General features: G+C 43.7%; 1 protein-coding gene across 10 annotated transcripts in view; it reads right to left on the reverse strand.

The window, feature by feature from the left end:
• Positions 1-22533, reverse strand: part of LOC308467961 (rho GTPase-activating protein 20-like) — an 88936-nt gene that overhangs the window by 6079 nt on the left and 60324 nt on the right. For 9 of the 10 annotated variants that reach the window (XM_080989745.1, XM_080989744.1, XM_080989750.1 and 6 more), the window contains 10 exons: positions 20780-20929; positions 17079-17120; positions 15654-15738; positions 15414-15491; positions 13451-13517; positions 7189-7377; positions 6114-6289; positions 4538-4699; positions 3135-3244; positions 1753-1942 (listed from right to left, as the gene is read on the reverse strand). In XM_080989745.1, coding sequence (XP_080845871.1) covers positions 1753-1942; positions 3135-3244; positions 4538-4699; positions 6114-6289; positions 7189-7377; positions 13451-13517; positions 15414-15491; positions 15654-15738; positions 17079-17120; positions 20780-20929 — 1249 coding nt within the window. The other variant, XM_080989742.1, reaches the window with a different exon arrangement.

The following is a 22533-nucleotide window of genomic DNA, read 5'->3' on the forward strand; positions in this document are numbered from 1 at the left end:
CAAGTCAGAACAATCATCAATCTGCAGAAATGCTTTTTGACGTTTGTTCTGATTCAGCGGTAAGGAGCAGGTTTTCCTGGGGGAAAGTGGCAGGACAAGTGGAAGTGTGGATGACAAAGGACAAGACTGCTTTGCTTGGTGGAACTGGCACTGTTACAGGTGCCACGTAATACCCACTCTGCATTGGTAAGAACTCAAATCTTTTAGTGTGGCAGCACCCGCATTTGGAACTCCCTGCCTATTGGCATCAGGCAGGTGCCTTCATTGTTCTGTTTTCAGCACCTGCTAAAATCTTTCTTGTTTAGACAAGCTTAGACATTTAGAAAGCGGGTGTGAGTATTAATTTGCTTTTGGTCTATTGTAATTTTAACTTCCTGAAAGTTTTAAATTGTTGATGCCACTTTTTCTTATTGATAATTTTATTGATTTATCTTTTCTTTGTAACCCGTTCTGAGGTTTTCGTTTTTTTAAATAATCAAGTGCTGTATAAATTATATGAATAAGATATACGAATGAGACCAGCAGTGAATCTTATACATCAACACTGGGACCGGGACATTGTGCCCGAGGGCATGAGGCTTGCTTAGGGCATGCAGCAGGACAAGATCTGTGCTATATCCAGCTCTGCCCTTTGACACTCACCCAAAGCCACTTAGTTTTATTTATTTCATAAAATTTATATACTGCTTGATCGTCAAAAACCTCAAAGCGGTTTACTGAAAGAATAAACGGTAAGATTATTAGTAAAACAATTAAAAGATTCAGAAAATCCAGACCAGCAATCAACTAAAAACACATCAGCATTCTAAATATTTGGGTGAAGGTAAAGGTACCCCTGACCATTAGGTCCAGTCACAGGCGACTCTGGGGTTGCACGCTCATCTCGCTCTATAGGCCAAGGGAGCTGGCGTTTGACCGCAGACAGCTTCCGGGTCATGTGGCCAGCATGACTAAGCTGCTTCTGGCGAACCAGAACAGCACACAGAAATGCCATTTACCTTCCTGCTGGAACCTTACCTTCCGATTGGCAAGCCCTAGGCTCTGTGGTTTAGACCACAGCGCCACCCGCATCCCAAATATCTGGGTAGGCTTGCCTAAATGAAAATGTTTTTAGCAGGCACCAAAAAGAGTGCAGTGAAGGCGCCTGACTGATGTCAATAGGCAGGGAGTTCTGAAGTGCAGGTGCTACCACATTAAAAGATTGAGTTCTTACAAATGTGGAACAAGTATTATGTAGCACCTGTAACAGAGCCGGTTCCGCAGATTGAAGTGGTCAAAGTGGGCATGTATGGGGTGATCTCACAGGTAAACTGATCCTAAGCACCTTTATATACAGTAACACCTTGAACCTGGCCCTGCAGCAAATCGACAATCAGTGTGCATCTCTGAGCAGAGATGTTATGTGCTGACAAGATATCACTCCTGTCAGCAATTGTACTACAGCATTCTGCAAAGGGAAGTCCCACATAGAGTGCATTGCAGTAATCCAGTTTTGAAGTAACCAGTGCATGAGCTACTGTGGTCAGTACTGTCATACCATATCACAAATATCCTCTGGACATGATGACCAAAGCAATTTGGGCCAGGGTTAGCATCATGCAACTGCTAGCTCTGTGTTCCAGCTCTGAGAAAAGGGACTACAAACTTAACAAGGATTTGGGAAGTCTAATCAGAGTTCAGAGTGTCTGAGCCAAAGGGAAAAGCCAACGAAAGGGATGTGGGTAAAAACCCAGAAGCAGAGAAGGCTGTTACCTTCTTTGTGGATTTGCTTTCCTCCTCAGGACCTGTTGGGCTGGGAAGCCACAGCATGTTGGGGGCGATACAGAGGGCCAAGTTGTAGGCGTTCATTTGATTCTCTGTCGAATTTTGCGCAATGTGATGTAAAACTCCAAATAGGTGTCTGAGCAAAATGAGGTTTGCTTCTGGGAGCTGATTCACTAAGCTGCAAAAAAAAGAAGAGAAACAAGAATGAAGAACATCAGCTCAGACCACAGGCAAAAAGGGCGAATCGGCTCCCTGGAGGAGGGTCCACATCTGATGGGATTTTCGTGGCACAGTAACTACTACTCTGCACAGCCAAAGCATACCCTAAATGTACTTGTGCCTCAAGTTTTCACATCAACTGAGAAAGGAAAAGCAAGCATTCAACATTTGCAGGAAATTCTGCTACTTTAATTTTGAATGCAACATTAGAATTCTTAACAAGGATTATTATTTTTTTAATCCTTTGGACATGCTGCTTGGGTTTGATTTTGGCAACTGCATGTCAGACTAAAGTTTTATCATTTCCCCCGAGAAAGTATAAGTATCCAGTCCCGGGCAGCTGGCAGCACAACTGAGAAGCAGAGTTCCTCCAAATGATACCTTACCTCAGCTGAATCCATAGCAGGACTTGAGCCTTGAATGCTTCTGCATTTCTAATTCTACCCCAAATTATGAGCCTGTTATAATGCTCATGTATAAAGCCCATGGAAAGCCATCAACTGCTGAATGAAGAGCAGCTGGCATAAATCGGAAGAGTGGCTTCCAACCTGTGTTCCAGGAAATATTGGAAGCTTGCTTGTTGATAGATCACATTTCCAAATCTGCCTTTCCTCGACTGCACTCAAGAGTGGTAGGCAAGGCTCTTCCCTTGCAATTCTATCCTCACAACCGCTCTGTGAGTTTAGGAACACAGGAAGGCGCCATGTGGCTCAGTATTGCCTACACTGGCTGGCAGTGGCCCTCCAGGGATTCAGACAGAGGTTTTTCCCATCGTCTCCTTTTCTCCCTCCCCGATCCTCTTAAGTGGAGAAACCACGGATTGAATCTTGGATCTTCTGCTGGCAAACCTTGTGGTCTCTTGCTGAGCCCTTCCCTTAAAGTCAGGCTAAGAGAAATTAGCCAGGGTCCACATATGTTTCCCCCCCCCCACACACACACTACATGGATCAAGTAATTTTCCATCCCCTTGCCATTTTGAGGAGGGGGCATGCTTGAAATTCTCCTTAAAATAAGAGCATCTTACTAGAATGTAGCGTATGGCACTATTTTTTCTAAAGGATCCCACATGGCAGTTGGAATGGGAGACCGAGTAGTAGTAGATATTCACTACCCAGGGTTATCAAAGCAGACAGACTGCCCCAGTAGCAAACCTTTTGAGTGCTTCAATCTTATGTGCTCGGCTTTCCTTATCCATGGCTTCCATCCACAGCCCGTGCATGTCTGAGGATAGAACACTGTCAGGTATATTGCGTAGGAAATCCTATATTAAATACAGACATGCAGAGTGATTTGGTTAGTCATGCAGAGAGCAACTGAGTCAATTTTGAGATTTATTCTACAATGAAGCACAAAAGCCCTGATTTTGTGAGTGTGTGTCAAAAACCACACAGTTTAAGGTAGGGGTGGGAAAAGTCTATTTATCCCTCACCGTATGGCCCAAATCTGATAGGCTAGGGCTTCCCAAACTTGGGTCTCCAGATGTTTTTTTAACCACAACTCCCATCATTATTAGCTAGGACAGGCATGGCCAAACTTGGCCCTCCAGATGTTTTGAGACTACAATTCCCATCATCCCTGACCACTGGTCCTGTTAGCTAGGGATGACGGGAGTTGTAGTCCCAAAACAGCTGGAGGGCCAAGTTTGGCCATGCCACAGCTAGGAGGACCAGTGGTCTGGGACGATGGGAATTGTAGTCCAAAACAGATGGAGACTCAAGTTTGGGAAACCCTGTGATAGGCAGATGTGGACACCCACCAGTCAACCACCTAGCATCACAATGACACCAGGTGACCTGCTGGAATGTTTTGCAATGGGCTTCAAAGCCCTGACAAGTATTTGCTCATTCAATCCCCGCAGGTGCTGCCAACCAGCTGACTGGCAGTGTCTGGAATCCCCTTTTGGCATGAGCACAAAATGGACCCTGTGCACTTCAGTCTGATGGCATTGTGTGCAGTGCTGTGCAGATAGAAGCTTATTGCCCAAGGCTGCTCTACCACACTTGGTTTCATTTTCCGGGGCATCTCAGAATCCACCTGTAAGAAGGCCAGAACACCACAATACTAGAAACCTCACTGTTTGCAAGAAAACCTATTGGGCAAAATTAACATCATCTGTATCTTCATGAAGCACAGTTTGCACTATCATGGGAGCAAGGAGGGTCAAATTTTTTACTAATCGCCATGAAGAATGGCATGTTGAATGCCTCTAATCTTTCTGCACAGATTGCCAGTCTTTAACCCTTCACACTTCTCTACTGTTATCTTAATTAGTTGACATGCCTGGATGTTAGTATGGGATGACTCAAAACTGCTGTTGCCCATAGGCTGAGAGGGTTATATGACACCACTTGCCATCAATTCTGAATTAAAGGCCCTCCCTTTAGTTGAAATTCCTCAATTGCAAGGGGTTGGACTTGATGGCCATTGGGGTCCTTTCGAACTATTGATTCTATGATACCCCCACAATACACCTTAAGCCACTGCAGCAGTTCCTTGTTAGTCAGCACAGCAAAACTTAAGGTCTTTAAAGTACTACCAATATGGTCCAACTTACTGTAATAACTCCAGCTGCCACAAAGACAGATTCACCATCCACCTGGACATCATCTCCAGAGTTGAGTTTTTCTTTCAGTTCCTTGCAAGTCTTGGCATTAGCCGAGCGCCTGAAGATGCCCCTTGTTGTGGGGCCCTCATGGTACAGGAGTTGCAGGATATCCTGGGGTTGTGTGGAAGTGAACAATGTCAGTTATATGATCACTAAGGGCGATTATTATAATTTGCATTTTAGACAATCAGGTTAAGCTCTCATTCATGACAGAGAGAATATTCGTGTTGTTGCTGTTAATTACCCATCCTTCACCAGCAGGTCCCAGGGCAGGTTGCAATTTAAAATTCAGTACAGTGGAACCTCGGTTTTCGAATGTAATCCATTCCGGAAGACCGTTCAACCTCTGAAACATTCGAAAACCGAGGTGCAAAAGGCAGTCTGCAATTTCAGCAGAAGCCGTTCGACTTCCAAGGTGTGTTCGAAAACAGAAGCAATTACTTCCTGGTTTTCGGTGTTCAAAAACCAAAACGTTCAGCTTCCGAGATGCTCAAAAAATCGACGTTCCACTGTACAGTGGTATCTCGATTTTTGAACGTAATCAGTTGCGGAAGACCGTTTGAATTCTGAAATGTTCAAAAACCGAAAACTCAGTAGCCAGCAACTAGGCCTCAGGATCTTGCACTCAGCGGAAGCTGCATGGCATGTTCGACTTCCGAGGCATGTTTGGAAACCGAAGCATTTACCGAAGCATTTGAAAACCGAACTGTTTGTCAACTGAGATGTTCGAAAACTGAGGTACCACTGTATTATAAACCGTTATAGAGTCATAGATATGAAAGAGGTCCTAAGGGTCCTCTAGTCCAGCTCCCTTTGTATTTGATTTTCTTCAGTAATGTTTATCCTGGGTTATTTTATTTGATGTTTTAATGTGTTGTAAACTGCTTTGAGATTTTTTTCTTAGAAATATAAAGCAGTATAGAAATGAAATTATTGTTGTTGTTGTTATTATTATTATTATTATTATTAATAATAATAATAATAATACTAACAACCATAATAAACCACTCTGGGAATTGTCACTATGTGAGGGGAACAGGTGTCTCTTAATAACCGCAGTTGTGTAGTATTAGACCAGGATCTGCTTCAAATCCCCACATGGCTATGAAACCCACTCACAGTGTGACCTTGAGCCAGTTGCTGCCTCTGTCAGCCTAACCATCCTCACAGTTGATGTGGAGATTAAATGAGGATGGGGAGAGCCATGTATGCCACCTTGAGCTCTTTGCAGAAAAAGGTGGGGCATAAATGCAAACAACAACAACAACAACAACAAACTCTAAGCGCCAACCACCACCACCTCTAAGCGCCCTTAACAAACTACAGGTACGAGGATGCTTTGGGGTAAAGCCATGACTGTTTGAAGTGGTATGATACTGCTTTAAATGTATAGTGCAGATAGGGCCCAAGCCACCTTCACAGCCTTCTTCCCATGCATCTAAATATGCACTGACACAGTGAACAAAAGAGTAAAGAAGCTATTCTGCAGAGGCACCCAAACAACATCCCTGGGTCCCCATCTTACCATAATTGGCTTGGGGAGGTTTCCATCAGGACACAATGATTCCAGGGACAGGCCAAAAAGCTTCCTCGAGGTGGTCGGAGATTGTGATACTGGGCTGCCAGTTGGGGTGCTGGTGCTTCGGCGGAGTGCCCAATCGATCAAAGATTTCTTCCTCTTGGTGTGCTTCTGTACCTTTTCTGAAATAACAAATGCACCTCAGGTTTCAGGGTGTTCCCTTTCCAAGGCAAGGTTCATGAGGTACAAACTGGGTACCAGGCAGGCAATTCGGAGCAATTAAGAAGTGGGACTGCTGATCTTCCATGAACTTCCAAATGTCCTCTCCTTCCCCTGCTGTCCATCCTGGCTGAGCAAGCCTTTTCTCCTTGTCTTCCTTCTGTCTCTTCTGCCCTCAACATACACTGCTAACCCCAACAAATGTAGATCGTAATATATCCATCAAAGCACTAGGCCTTATGCCCATAATATCTGAGCGGTATTGCTTTCTAATAAAGCAGAATGATGGGCAGCTATTAGAAATGAGGCAGGGAGGTCTCTAAGATCTTTATGCAGAGAGATGGAACTGTTTTGTGAACTACTGGAATGCATTATATAGAAATGAGGGACTAGAAAGATGTTCGCTTGCGGGAGGGGTGTTCAGTCCTCCCACCCCAAAAACAGCAGCAACTCATTTTGCTGATTGAATCTTCTAGTTCCTGAAGCAGTTATTAGCCTCCACTAGGGAAGGAGGACAAATTGCCAACCTCTGCCTTCCCCCTTTATCCTTTTCCTGCTCCTCAACTATCTCCATTAACAATATTTGGTGATTTGATAAACCAATAAGGTGTTTAATAACATTTGACAATTTTATTGCCTTAATAAAATAATATTGGGGTGGGGCGCCAAATTTTACTCTCAAAGTAAAAATTCAGAAACAAAAATTAGCCCAGAGTTCAAACAGTTGCATCTGAATTTACTGGATTCCTAATTAGTGAGAAAATTCATGTTGGTACTAAATTTCTACCCACAATTAAAACAGTAGGCCACAAGCTAGCAATTCGGGACTATATTTGCCAGCAATTCGGGACTATATTCTTACCTCTTTGCAGCTGCTCTGGAGCTTGGTGTCTGAGTTTCAGGATGAACTGGCATTGCCTATCCCTGGGGAGCTGGTCCAGGATGGAATTTCCATAATAATCAGTGAGCGGAATTCTGTTGTCAGTATCTTGTGGCTGGTGCATGAAGTCTTCAAGGCAGCTGAGAATAATGCTGAAGGGTTGCTCATGGCCTGTTGCAACGACAAGAGGTGTTAGCTTCTGAAAACAGTCAAGGCGCTAGCCCTGACCATGCTTAAACCAGCTGGACTTACGAAATTTAATGCATTGAAAGAACTTGCCTGTCAAGACGAGGGATGGAAAGACCTTTCTACAGTGGTACCTCGGGTTACATACGCTTCAGGTTACATATGCTTCAGGTTACAGACTCCGTTAACCCAGAATTAGTACCTCGGGTTAAGAACTTTGCTTCAGGATGAAGAACAGAAATTGTGCAGTGGCGGCGCAGCGGCAGCAGGAGGCCCCATTAGCTAAAGTGGTGCTTCAGGTTAAGAACAGTTTCAGGTTAAGAATGGACCTCCGGAACGAATTAAGTACTTAACCCGAGGTACCACTATATTTCAGATCTCTCTGTTTCTCATTTTTATAACCTTAAACTCAATTCTCTGAATATCTGCAGCAATTTGCAATTAAAAAAAAGTCCTTACAAAAATTATTTAGCATTTTAATACAGATTTCCCCAATACATGCATTTTTGTATGCAGTTTAGGTACACATTTCTTGCAAGCAACTTCTAGCATGTTGTATGATATTTTCACCATATATTCCATTTTTATGCATGCTCTCTCCTAATACAGTGGTTCTGGTTTGTGAACATTTTTCAGAAGCTGAACATCTGACGCAGCTTATGTGGCTTCTGATTGAGTGCAGGAAGCTCCTGCAGCCAATCGGAAGCCACACCTTGGTTTTTGAACAGGTCCAGGAGCCAAATGGACTCCCAGAATGGATTAAGTTCAACAACCAAGGTACCAATGTATATGCATTTTTGTAAACACAGTTTGTTTGGAAAACCGCACCTCAAAATTTGGACATGTACAGATTTCTAAGGAAGGTCCCATGCTTTCATTCCCATATTGTTTAGGAAAGTAAGAATTTGACAATTTCCCTTCAAATGAGAACAAAGGGCTTATTACGGTATGTGTTATAAGAATTTTAAGGTCTTAGATATATAATAAATGTTCATAAATGTATCAAGCAAAGACATGCATAAATATATAAACCACATGTCTGCAGCAGCACAGAAATACAGCCCTGAAACCATTTTGACTCCCAAACTGACCAAATGTTTCTCTGCAAGGAGGGTGAGGGTGAGGGAACCTTCCTATTGTCTCGGGAATTAAGTGATTACCATCTCAAAAGAATGGCCAGACTACCAGGAAAGGCAATCAGATAAGGCATTATCAGATAACCTGGCAGACAGGAGATAAACAAAGCACTCAGAATTCTGTTGTAGACCGCCTTTTTCTATGAAGTAGGTATGATGTATCTGGGGGGTGGTCTTGGTCTACACCCCTTCTGTGATGTATGAATGATGTTTCTGGTTGTGGTCTAGAGCTCCAGGGCAGGGAATTTCAAAATGTCTATATAAGGGGAGGCACACCTTTGTTCTGGGTCCACTTCCACTCTCCTGTGTGTGAAGGGAGCACCCTGTTGCAATAGCGTTAATGAAGATCAGGCTTACTAGATGCTTTGCTTCTCAATATTCTCTGGTTGGCCTCTGTTATTTTCTCCTACCGATGGAGAACCTACAAAGGACTCTATAAGGGCTCTTGTGTACCCCATAAGGGATCAAGACCAGATTTTGTTTACAACATATGCACACTTTTCTTTTGTCCTCCGCTTTCCAGGTACAGGTCTGTGCTTAAAAGCTCCATGTCCAAACATTGGGGGTTTTTTGCCCTGGAGTTTCCCCCCCATCCCTCACTCTTTAGTGCTCATTCAGAGGAGTCAGGTTTTCTGCAGATTGCCATTTGCTCCAATTCATATTTAAAGAGCAGATTTTCACTGGAAACACTCCAGGGCAAAAAGAAGGGCACTCAGACACAGAGCCTAGAAAGAGTAGATGAAAGATAAGTGTGGATAAGCCCTGAATCTAATTTATCCTCCAGTCCCTAGTCAAGACTCAGATCCACAGTGGGTCACTGACTGGCCTGGGGGTGTTAGTTGGAGAAGAATCCTGTGCCCACCAACCACATCTAGCCAAAGGAAGAAATTGTGGAACTATCCTTCACACCAGACATGGGATCATCCCTTACCTGTAAAGGAAGTAATACAGCATGGCAGGTCTATTCCTCACACTAGACTTTGATCTAATTTTCATTGGTGAAATTTTGTGGGGTGGGGGGATCCCCTGTGGGCTACACAGTAGGATATAAATAAACAAACCTTAAGCCCATCACAGATGTGACATGGTTAGCCATCCAAAGGAAAGGGAATCTGAAGGAGGAGGAGGAGGGTGGAAGGGGCTCTGACCCCAAATCTGCTGAGCCTGCTTTAAAAGGCTTTGACATCTCCCACAGCCTGAGAGAAGCAACAGTGAAAGGGTTTTGGCTCCTCTGAAAGAAGTTAACTGAAAAGTCTCAAGGAAAAGGCTGCTCTTTTCAACATTCCCAAACAGCCTTCATCAAAAGTTCTGCTCTCATTTTAGTCCCATTTTCACCAGAAAGCCCAACCCTAAATACGATACTGTCATTATGTCACATGTAATAATAGAAATTGTTATGAAACACTATGGGAAAAAGTTGAAAAGACATGCCCTATACTCTCAGCCAAAGTAAATACTCTGTGTAATGTTATTTGTACATCTAAACTTGCATCATTTTCTGATATGTGCCAATGGCAAAAAAATCCAAAACACTTTTTGCCTTCATAGGGCATTTATTATTATTATTATTATTATTATTAAATAATTTAAAGAAAAATACTGTGTTGATCTTAATTTCTTGCTGCCTATTTCTGAAATCACTCCCTGTTACCAGTCATTTAGCCTCAGTTCAAACCCAAGCATTTATTTAGGCTCCTTAAAGGCAGCGCAAAGCTGTTTAGGAGCTAAATGGATTCATTTATTCTTTTACCAAGAAAAACAGCAATATCTGAATAGACAGTGCACTATGTATAGAATGTTCCATTGTATCTATTTCAGAAATCCATTGAACTAGGATACAATGTTTAACACAATGAAGCAGAAACTGCCAGCCATGTGTGAAGTAGCCGTGACAAATTCTATGCTAGGGATCATTAGGAAACAAATTGAAAATAAAACTGCCTGCATCACAACGCCGTTATACAAACTGATAGCGTGACCACATTTGGATTACAGTGTCTTTAGTTCTGGTTGCCTCCCCTCAAAAAGGGTATCACAGAGTTGGAAAAGGTTCAGAATAAGGCAACCAAAATGATCGAAGGGATGTAGCAACTATCCTAGGAAAAAGGTTGCAGCATTCGGGACTTTTTAATTTAGAGAAAAGGCAAGTAAGAAGCGACATGATAGAAGTTTATAAAATGATGCATGGAATGGAGAAAGGGGATAGAGAAAAGCCCCCCTTCTCTCATAACATTAGAACTTGTGGATGTCCATTGAAGCATAAAGTTGGAAGATAAAGTTGACAGATAAAGAGGACATTTTCACGCAGTGCAGAGTTAAACTATGGAACTCACTCCCACTGGAGGCAGTGATGGCCAACAACTCAGGTGGTTTTAAAAGAAGATCAGCCAAATTCATAGGAGGAGATGGCTATCAATGACTACTGGTCATCATGGCTATGCTCTCTCTGTGTGGTTGGAAGCAGGAAATGCTTTTGAGTACCACATGCTGGAAACTGAAAGAGGGGAGGGAGCTGTTGTGCTTGGGTCCTGCCAATGTGAGATTAGGATGCTGGACAAGATGGGCCATTGGTCTGATCCAGAAGGCTCTTATGTCCTTACAAACTCCATCTGAATTAACTACTAGCCTATCATACTTGAAATAATATCTTGAAATATCAGCTGGAATTCTTTAACAGGAGAAATAAACAAGCTGAAGATTCCACGCTCATAATGGGAAGATGGATGTTTGCTTATTTAAACAGGAGTAGTTGATTAAGGGAAACAACATTTTTCCTCCCACAGCATCTCTGAAGGCATTGTTTTCCTTGCAAGTTTGAATTTCATAGCTCTTGTCTAAGTTGGTGTGGGAAGCATGGTGTTAAGGATTTGGGTTGGGTGGGCTAAACCCTAGAAATTAATAAATGGTAGGATTTTGATTATTTGGGATGTGAAGGGAGAAATACAAGCTGCAAAGGAATTCCTGAGCTAGCCAATGCAAAACAACCTGGCCAAGCTAGGGCTATTAAAAACAATACAACGCTGTTGAGGGCCATTAGCAGTACAAGAAAACTGAACTTCCCCTTGCTCTGACGTGTGAACAGAGTCTGGGATTTGGAAGGTTGTCAGCGTAACTGGGTGTGAGGTGACAGGAAAAGAGGGTTGTTTAGCAAGGTTTGCTGGGAAGAAGAAAGGGAGAAAAGAAAGACTGGGATCCATCTTGGGCAGGTTGGCTGAAGGCTGGCTGGGAGAGATGCCTTGTACTTCAGGGCTGCACTGCTGTGGGAGACAAGTTCTGCTTCAGATGACCATGCCATAAGTTCTGGACTCCCTCCATGCAGACTGAAGGTGTAAATAGGTGAATAAACCATTTTTCTCAAAGCTATGACAGTCTCTGCCATGTCTCAATTTTCCAAAGGACCACAGACCCTGGGTGAGAGCCTGGAACCCCTTGGAGTCTTGTAGAAAGTGGGGGGTGGCACCTAACTTTTATAACCATATGTTTGGGTTGCTTTAGGCAGAAGGTTTGGATCTGATTCTTCTTTCACTCAGGGCTTGTCCACACTTCTGTTTGTCCTGGATTCCCTTCTACCTGTCCCATGGTTTCTGGGCATGGGTCCAAGAGGTTCTTCATTCACCCTGCCATTTCCCTGGAAAACCTGATGTTTACCACTGAATCCGAACTCATGTCAATCTGCAGAAAACCCTGATGGACTTTTACTCCGACTCAGTGGTAAACAGCAGGTTTTCCCAGGGAAAGCAGCAGGGCAAACACACAGAAAGCCTGGGACAAATGGAAGTGTGGGAGAGCCTTCATTCAGAAAGGGCCTGGTTCTCCCTGATGTGGCAAACCTGTATTTGGCTGTAGTGCTTTAGACTGCAAGTAGGAGATCACATGGTGTAATGATGATACAGAACAATTCCTGCCACTTCCCAGAGGAAGGGTTGGTGGTGGTGGTGACTCCTTACTGGGGGCAGGACAGAGGCAGGAGTGTATGGAGGTAATAGGAGGGTAGGTCCCGAACCAGTGGTTCAAGTTCCAATAAAGGACATTCCAAACAGTTACAATACAGGACATTCTGACTTTTCTGCCAGTAAGAGCTGTTTGGAAGTGTAACAGACTCTCCTTTGAAAGTGGTGGGCTCTCCTTCCTTGACCGTTTCTAAGAAGAGGTTGGATGGCCATCTGTCATGTATGATTTTGCACATTCTTACACAGGAAGGCAAATATGGCCCAGGTGTTGCAGTTCACTGTTCATTTCTCTTAGTCATACATATGCTGTGAGATGGAATTCAGGCTTCCCCCTCAAACTCCTCCACTAAATGCCCTCACAAACACCCCTGTTTATACAAGTCCTGGCCACAAGAGCTTCACCTGCTGTATTTTGGTTTGGGTCCAACCCTCTGGAGCTGCAGAAAACAAGCTTGCTCCATCTTCCATGTGACAGCTCTTCAGATATTTGAAAAGGGGTCTCATATCACCTCTCCATCTTCTCTTCTCTTGGCTGAACATACCCAGCTCCCTCAACTGTTCCTCATAAGGCTTAGGTTCCAGAACCTCGATCATCTTGGTTGCCCTTCTCTGCACATGTTCCAGCTTATAAACATCCTTCTTAAATTGTGGTGCCCAGAATTAGACATGGTATTCCAAGTGTGGTCTGACCAAGGCAAAACAGAGCGGGACTATTACTTCCCTTGATCTGGACACTCAACTTCTGCTGATGTAACCTAGAATTGAATTAGGGTTGTTGTGTTGTTGTTTTTTTGCTGCTGCATTACACTGCCTCAGAGTGCAATGTCCTGGATGATAAAAGGAACAACAATTTCACTCCACAGAAATGAAAGGGTAAGATGCCACTCACATCAGAAGGACTTACAAATATTCATTTAGACATTAATTAATACTGAATTATCCATGTTCACTCAAGAAAGCAAGAGCTCTTACCGATAAGTGGGTAAGCATTATTGTCCCTTCCTGGTATTACCCAAAGGAGATAGTCTCTTGGCCGGCCCTGTGGATTGAAAAACAGAAAGAAATGAGGTGGCAGAATGAAGGACTGGAGAAGCTGGGAAAAGGGGATGCAAAACAACAGAAGGGGATACCAGTCAATGAAGCCCAAGCAGCAGGTGGTGAAGGGAGGATCAGGAAATGCAGGGCTGCAAACCTGATGGAATACAACAGAGTGACCAGCATGTCTGACATTCAGAGGAAGTGGAACAGTACAGCTGAGGAAAGGGGAAGGCAGACAGACAGAAAGAAGTCAAAGCTGAAACTTTACAGGAGCCTCCCCCAATCTGGTACCCTCCAGATGTTTTGGACTACAACTCCCATCAGCCCCAACTAGCACAGCCATGCATCTGGACAGCAGCGGCTTACATAAGAACATAAGAAGAGCCTGCTGGAGCAGGCAAATGGCCCATCTAGTACCATCTTCTTCTCACAGTGGACAACCAGATGCATCAGTGGGAGGCCTGCAAGAGGAACCCAAGAGCAAGAGGACTCTCCCCTCCTGTAGTTTCAAGCAACTGGTACTCAGAAGCGTTACGGCCTCTGACAGTGGAGGCAGAGCACAGCCATCATGGCTAGCAGGCGGCGGTAGCCTCCTCCTCCTTCTCCACCACGAATTTGTCTAATGCTCTTTTAAAGCCATCTAGGTTGGAAATGGATGCAATATCCACACAAAAGACTTGAAAAGCATGCGAGTCAGGCCAATGAACATGTCTTGAGTCATTATATACATGGCACATTTTAGCACACCACAGTCTTATTATAAACTAGTATATTTTGCCTAGGTGGCAAGGGAAGAGGCCAGTGGCTTTCAAACTCTTCTTTTCTCAAGGAACCCCTGTACATTATAGAGGGATTCTGGGACATGCTCCAGAGCAAAGGGTTTGACCACGAGTAACAGCCACTTGCTCTGTATGAACTGAGAATTCAACCTTGTGCCTCCCAGACTGCCTTCCTTAGCAGTGGCAAAGTTTAGGTGTGATTTGGAAATCAGGGGGAGAGAGTTTTAGGGAATCTTGACTGACATTACCAATTTTCTCATGGAGGAATGCTTGCAAAGCCAAAGAAATCAATGGCCTTGTCTACAACTTGCAACACTCATGTCTTATACAGTGGTGCCTCGCAAGACGAAATTAATTCGTTCCGCGAGTTTTGTCGTCTTGTGATTTTTTTCGTCTTGCGAAGCACGGTGTCAGGAAAGTTTTGGAAAAGCTTCAAAAATCACCAAAGTCTTTAAAAACCTCAAAAAAGGCTACCACACCGCGTTCTATGAGTTGTTCCTCGAAGTCAAGTCGCAACTGTATTAACGGTGTTAAGAAAAAGGAAACAAACTTGCAAGACGTTTCCGTCTTGCGAAGCAAGCCCATAGGGAAAATCGTCTTGCGAAGCAGCTCAAAAAACCAAAAACCCTTTCGTCTAGTGAGTTTTTTGTCTTGCGAGGCATTCGTCTTGCGAGTTACCACTGTACTAAGGGGTGAAACCCAAGCATTCATGTGAATATGTTGGTCATAAAAGAACCAATCTGTATTTTACAACCCTACAGTTGACATAATTATGTATTTATCAAAATCATGCATATTCACTTTTAGTGCTTATTTTCCCTCCTTCTCAGAACCCAATATACCCCCCAAAAATAAAATGCATACACAGTAAGTCTAGATAAATAATATCCTGTTAATTAATACCTCCTTAATTTTTTTAAAATGTAGAATGCAAAAGCATGTGGCCCAGATCCCTTCTCCAGTCTATTTGCTTCTTGGGCATGAGCGGATCCCTTGCCTCAGTTACACTTAGGAAAGCTCAAGTGACTTCATCTTCCCACCCCCCGCCTCACAGCTAGTAAAAATAATAATGCAGTACTGCTGAGCCATTTCTAAAAGGAAATAAATTTTGCACTTACAGGAAGTCCCAGCTTCTCAGTGGTCCTCTTGATGACATGCTCTGCTGTTTCTACATTGGAGACGATTATTGCAGTGCTCTTGACACAAAGAATAAAAAACACATTTAGGTTCTGCTCAGGTAACATAGAGCCTTAAAACTACTGTAGATTGAAAATCAAGACTAAGCACTGCCACATACGGCGGTACTGAAGAACAGGACCAACCTAATAGGCCAGGCTATTTTTCCCACTGTTACTCACAGAGGAGCTGTGGTCACCGTCCATCAACACAATCTGCATGGGTACGCTTTTGGGATACTCAGTCTGCTTCACTTCATTGATGTGCCTATAATTCATAAATTTACCATTAAGAAAATAAACCACAAGGTGCATAGTTACTGGGGCATGCAGAGAAAGGCACTAAAAACACTGCTACAGACCATTTTGGGGAGACTAACTTTTTGGGGGTGGGGTTGATTTCACTCAAGCATCTCCATGTCATTTAAGTCCTGTGCACACTCAGCAGCTCCCTTCAGAGGTTCTAACACAGGGGTGGAGAACCTCAAGCCCCGAGGACCCCGCTCAGCCCACGACACCTCTCCTTAGGTTGTACTCCTCAGAGCAGTCCTGCATCAAGAACATTTACCTGGCTGGAATGTGGTCCTGGGGCCGTGATAATGCTTTACACATGTGTGGGTATGTGGGTATGTTCAAAATCTCTGATTTCTGTGTGCCAGGAATGTAACCTACTGCACAAAGGTAAAGCCCTGCCCACTTTCATCTCTGGCCACGCCCAGCCCTGGCATGCAGCTACCCACACCGCAGGAGTGTAGCTTTCAGGTTGAAAATGGTTCCTGGTTCCTGTTTTAATGGATGCATGTTAGTCTAGGGTGCTGCCTGTCACTGCAATGCCACCCTTCCCATGTGTTTCCTATGTGGCAGTAGCTAAAAAGATGTCCTCCTAATATTGTGGAACTACAACTCCCATCTTCCCTGGGGGCTGATGGACGTTGGCTATCCTTGTGAATGAACACCTGAAAAGTGGCTAAATGGGATCAAAGTAGAACACTGATAAAGTATAAGACAGTACTCTCTGAGGCACATTATAGACCCAACACATTCCCTCCTCCCTCTTCCAGTTAGCTTATCTATCTATCTATCTATCTATCCATCTATCTATAACTTTTGTACCCAATTCTTCAGTCAAAAAGGTTCCCACAGCAGCTTACATTCAAAACAGCCTGCAGGCTTACAACCTAAAAACCAAAAAGCATGACATACAAGGAAAAAGGGATGGGGAGGGAAGAAGAAAATTAAATTTCAAACTCAGTATTGATTTCTAAACAGTTGGAACAGTTCAGGGGCAGGAGGTGCCTGATGGATCTGGGCTTTTGGCAAAGCTGATGGAATGAGCCTTCTGCTTCCCACTTCTCCCACTGAGTCAGCCTGAGGGAATGGCAGTTGCCCTCAGGTGCCAAGATGAGGGGAGATGAGGCCTGATGGGGCTGGCCTGCCACAACGGAACTGATGGAGGTAGCCCTGCTTCTAGCCTACTTTTGTGGGGAGCAAGCAGCAACCATGGCAAGGGCCACTAGATGCCACAGGCAGGCCATCATGGCACAATGCCACTCCTACCTTTACGCCACGTGGCATCCTTGCTGCAGACAAAAAGAATGCAACTCTTACCACAGCAGTGTTGACATCCACCTGTCCTTCACTTCAGGCGATCTGAAAATGAGTAGTAAACACAATGGTAAGAAAGCATCAAAAGTCCTCTGGCTGCAACAGGGGTGGGGAACAACTGTGGCCTCAGGGGCTAACTGTGGCCCTTGGGACTCTCTCTATGCTATTCCCCCTCCAGAGGCCCCACCCCTTGCCAGGCCCTGCTCCTCAAGTGCTTTTGCGTTGGTGAACTGTGATAATGTCTCAGAGGATGAGATGTGTGTGCCTAAGAACATGAGAAAAGTCTGCTAGATTAGGCCAATGGTCCATCTAGTCCATCATTCTCTTCTCACAGTGGCCCTCCAGTTCCCTGTGGGGGACAAACAGACAGGATTTGAGAACAATAGCACTCTCCCCCTCCTGTGGTTTCCATGACAGCATAAGAAGAGCCTGCTGGATCAGGCCAAAGGGGGCCCATCTAGGCCTGCATCCTACTCTTACAGTGACCAACCAGGTGCTCATTGTGGGAAACCCTTGAGCAAAACCCAAGCAGAGGAGCACTTGAGTTCTTCCTGAGGTTTCCAGCAACTGGTATTCAGAAGCATTACTTCCTCCAACCATGGAAGCAGAGCTTGGCCATCATGGCTAGCAGTCACTGATAGACTTATTCTCCATGAATAGAAACCTCCTCCATAGAAATCTCCGTCTTGTCTGGCTGGATTGTAGCCTTCCATATGAAGGGTAAAAGTCACATTCATTGCTCCATCCACTTTTGCCTCTAGCCCTGCCTGCCAGTGGCATGCGGCCCCCAGAAGATGATCCAGAGAATAATGTGGCCCTCAGGTTGGGGATGTTTTCCCCCCCTTTCTTTGTCCACACTGCCATAGATGATATACAGAACTATAAATCACTGTCCCTTCTGACAAAGGCCCAGTACAGTGGTGCCCCGCAAGACGAATGCCTCGCAAGACGGAAAACCCGCTAGACGAAAGGGTTTTCCGTTTTTGAGTTGCTTCGCAAAACGAATTTCCTATGGGCTTGCTTCGCAAGACGAAAATGTCTTGCGAGTTCCTGCGGGATTTTTTTCCTTTCCCCCTCCTTTTTCCCAAGCCGCTAAGCCGCTTATCAGCTGATCCGCTAAGCCGCTTAACAGCTGATCCGTTAAGCCACTAAGCCGCTTATCAGCTGATCCGCTAATCCGCTAAGCCGCTTATCAGCTGATCCGCTAAGCCCACTAAGCCGCTAATAGCGCTAATCCGCTAAACCGCTAATGGGCTTGCTTCGCAAGACGAAAAAACCGCAAGACGAAGAGACTCGCGGAACGGATTCTTTTCGTCTTGCGAGGCACCACTGTACAAAAGCACAGCCCCTTCCTGTTCTATTTTAGTAAAATAATTTTCTTGTGCTGCTGAGCTCAATTTCCTGGCGAAGCGAAGCGAGGCTCTGATAAGTGGGCGGAGGGCAAGTGCCTTGTTCTGACGTTTGAAGCAAGCATCTTTTTCACATCGGGCAACAGCCTCTAATTAATATCTTGCTTTGTCTGCTTTCCTTGCCTTGCAATTCTTAGAAACTATTTCCCTGTAATGACGTGAGAGATACAGAACCTGTACCAAGGTTTGCCCAAACATATATTGGCTGTAAAAAGCAAATGTCAAGAGTCGTCATTCTTCTACTCAGGTATCCTGCAATGCGTGGCAGAACAAAGTCAATTGAAGACTCCCCAATAGCCTGAATGGCCAATAGGAAATCACCGTATTTTTCGCTCTATAAGACGCACCAGACCACAAGACGCACCTAGTTTTTGGAGGAGGAAAACAAGAAAAAAAATATTCTGAATCTCAGAAGCCAGAACAGCAAGAGGGATCGCTGCGCAGTGAAAGCAGCAATCCCTCTTGCTGTTCTGGCTTCTGGTATAGCTGTGCAGCCTGCATTCGATCAATAAGACGCACACACATTTCCCCTTACTTTTTAGGAGAGAAAAAGTGAGTCTTATAGAGCAAAAAATACAGTATTTCCTGGATGAGATGAGGAAAGAAATTTTACATTTTTAGCTTCAATCAGGAAGATATTGAGGGGGGCATAGGGCAAATGTTAGCCAACCTTGTTTGCTGAAGCAGGAATAAAGGGCTGATCCACACCATATATTTAATGCATATATTTAAACATGACCCTCACCAAATACCATGGGAACGGTAGTTCTTAACCATGTGTAGCTATGAGTGGGAAAACTACAGCTCCCATGAATCTTTGAGGGGGAAGCCATTGGCTTTAAATATATGGTGTGGATGTGATGGAATAGTGACTTACTGAATTAAAGGTATTTATTTTCTGCATTAAGAACATTAGAGCTATGAAGCTGGATCAGGCCAATGGCCCATTTATAGTCCAGCATCCTGTTCTCTTAGCAGCCAGCCAGATGTCTGTGGGAGACCAGCAAGCAGGACCTGAGCACAAGAGCAACTCTCCACTCCTGTGTTTCCAGCAACTGGTATTCAGAGCCATACTGCCTCTGACCCTGGAGGAACAGCACAGCCATTGTACTAGTGCCTTTGTTTGTCAAATCCTCTATGAAGGTGTCCAAACCCCTTTTAAAGCCATCAAAGTTGGTGGCAATCACTCCATCTTGTGGTAACAAATCCCATAGAATAGCTATGTGAAGAATTAGTATGTGAAGGAGGGAATGTTGTCTATTTTCAGATAACACTCTCAGCTGGGTGCAGCTTTCCCCCATCAACACCCAACAGAAGGTGTAGTCCAACCATATCAGGAGGGATACAGGCTGGGGAAGAAAAATTACAGAGCATGTATACTTTGTGCATTTCTGTTATGAAATTAGCCACGAAATGGACAAATAGGCACAATCATTTCAAAGGTCAAATGGCTACAGGAATCACATTGCAAAAGGGAAAAGAGAAAGATAGAGCAAGCATGACCCCCAAATATTTGACAAATGAGAAATCATAAATTGACACATAAAGTTGTCTAGAGGGAATAAAAAGAATGATATGTTGGTTTGATTGATTGGGTCAGATTGGTCTGATTTTGTAACGTGTGAGAATAAGAAAACTAAGGATGCAATGCAGCTATCTCAGGATGCTACTCTGAGGTACTCAGCATTGTTTATTTATGCTGTAACAGTAAGAATCATAGTAAGAATGGTTATCTTTATACTGTTCTTTGAAGACAGTAATCCTTGTGTGATTTTTGATGTGTCCAGAACTGAATTTTATTTGTATTTTAAGTCATGTTCATGGTATGTTTCAAAGGATGTAAATGAATGAATGAATGGTTGAATTTTGAGATTTCTCCTCATGCAGGAAATCTCAAACATTTCAAAGGAAGCTAAACTACCATTCAGTCCTTAGTGAATCTCCATGTTAATAATACTGGTTCAAACTCTTTATTCCTGTTGTTGTTGCCATCGTAGTTTTGCCATTGACAGCTTTTGACCTGTCTCAAATTACTGCTTATATATTCTGTTGTTTAAAATTATCATAAGCTACTCTGAGCCCAGATCTTTGTGGGAGATAAATTTTTGTGGGAGATAAATTTTGTAAATAAATTAGCCAAACAAAGTAAGTAAGATTGGGAAACATTCTTAGTGAGTGAGGGGTGGTGGAGGTCAGCTTCTACATCTCTGTGTTGTCATCGGATGTTGTTTAAGGAAAATGTGAGGTGATTTGGGGCGAGGGGGATAGATGATGAATTCTGAGAGAAGGTGTTACCTATAAGTGACAACAAAGTTGGTGGTGGGCCAGCCAATCACAAAGGAGGTCTCATGGGTGAATCTTTTCTCCGACACTTCACTGAGGCAGCTGCCTGTCCACACCTTAGTCAGGTGCACCTGCTTCTTCACTTTCAAGTTGGAGGATGACCTAGATCCAAAGCCAGAGACAGGTTATGTTAAGAATGCTGGCAAGAGGAAGACGGCATGTGGTGCCCATGTCTTCTTCTGCATCCTCACCATAGACCTCTCCACCATTTATCTTCACTTCTCCTGAATTATGACCACTGTTGAACCACCCTTAAGGGGAGAGAGAAAAATTTGATTGAATTTGCCTTAAAGGTAAACTTTCCTGATTCACTCTTCCCAAAACAATATGTGACCAAAACACACACCCATCCTACAAAATTCTTGACACAACTTCCCCATGGAAAAATCTGGAGAGTCTTATTTGATTAGAGATTTTAAAATGCATCACAGACTTGTTCTAATTGCTGGTTCCATCTGCTGACACACTTTCCCCCCAAGAAATGACAGACTTGCTGCTATTGTTGTTGCTTACTGTTGTTGTTTTTTAAATTACATGTGAAAAAGCAATATAATATATATTCTTTTAAAAACAGAATGCAGTTAAAAAAGAAGAATTACACTTCTCTGAATTTTGTGCTGCAAGTTCTCCAATCAAATAAGGTACACAAAAACTCACATTTTAATGGAAAATGTGAACAAATGCATATGTTAGTGAAAACAACATTTAAAAGTGCATTACAATAGGGGGGTTGTTAATAAAAATATGCATTACTAGGGCAAAAATGCATACAAGTTGTGTATACTGTATTAGGAAAATTATACATTAAAATACAGACAAAGTTTTATGAGGACTTTTAAAAGCAGCAACTTGGAAACAGATGTGCAAATGCAGAGAGACCTGAACTTGAAGACTGGATAAATGAGAGATGAACAGAAACTGAAACTGGCAGGTTCATTCATCCCTACACACATTCACCAATGAAGTCACGCTCCTTGTTAGCAGGATGGACCCACAGATTTATGAATGGGAATAGTTGTTGTTGGGGTCAGGAATCAGAGGCCAGAAATTTCCTCCTTATGAGAGAAAAGACTCCAGTGGAGCAGTCAATTCCCAAATCTACACAGCAGGCAGTGAAAGCTGTTTTCTTCCAGCATAATTTTAAAGAATGTATTATGTTTTAAATTGTTGCTTTTTAATAGTGTACGATCTGTTCATTCTTGTAAATTTTCTGTTTTATTTTACCATATCATGACATTCTTTGAGCACAATTTTTTCGTAGAATGGTGAGATATAAATTACTGTAACAAATAAAACAAATGATAAAATAGTCACAATTATTTGTTCTGTTGCACACCAGTAAAATGGGACGTGGGTGGCGCTGTGGGTAAAACCTCAGCGCCTAGGACTTGCCGATCGCATGGTCGGCGGTTCGAATCCCCGCGGCGGGGTGAGCTCCCGTCTTTCGGTCCCAGCTCCTGCCCACCTAGCAGTTCGAAAGCACCCCCAAGTGCAAGTAGATAAATAGGTACCGCTTTATAGCGGGAAGGTAAACGCCGTTTCCGTGTGCTGCGCTGGTGCTGGCTTGCCAGAGCAGCTTCGTCACGCTGGCCACGTGACCCAGAAGTGTCTCCGGACAGCGCTGGCCCCCGGCCTCTTAAGTGAGATGGGTGCACAACCCTAGAGTCCGACACGACTGGCCCGTACGGGCAGGGGTACCTTTACCT

Source organism: Podarcis pityusensis (assembly GCF_964106645.2).
Source record: "Podarcis pityusensis genome assembly, chromosome: Z".
Lineage (NCBI taxonomy): Eukaryota > Metazoa > Chordata > Lepidosauria > Squamata > Lacertidae > Podarcis > Podarcis pityusensis.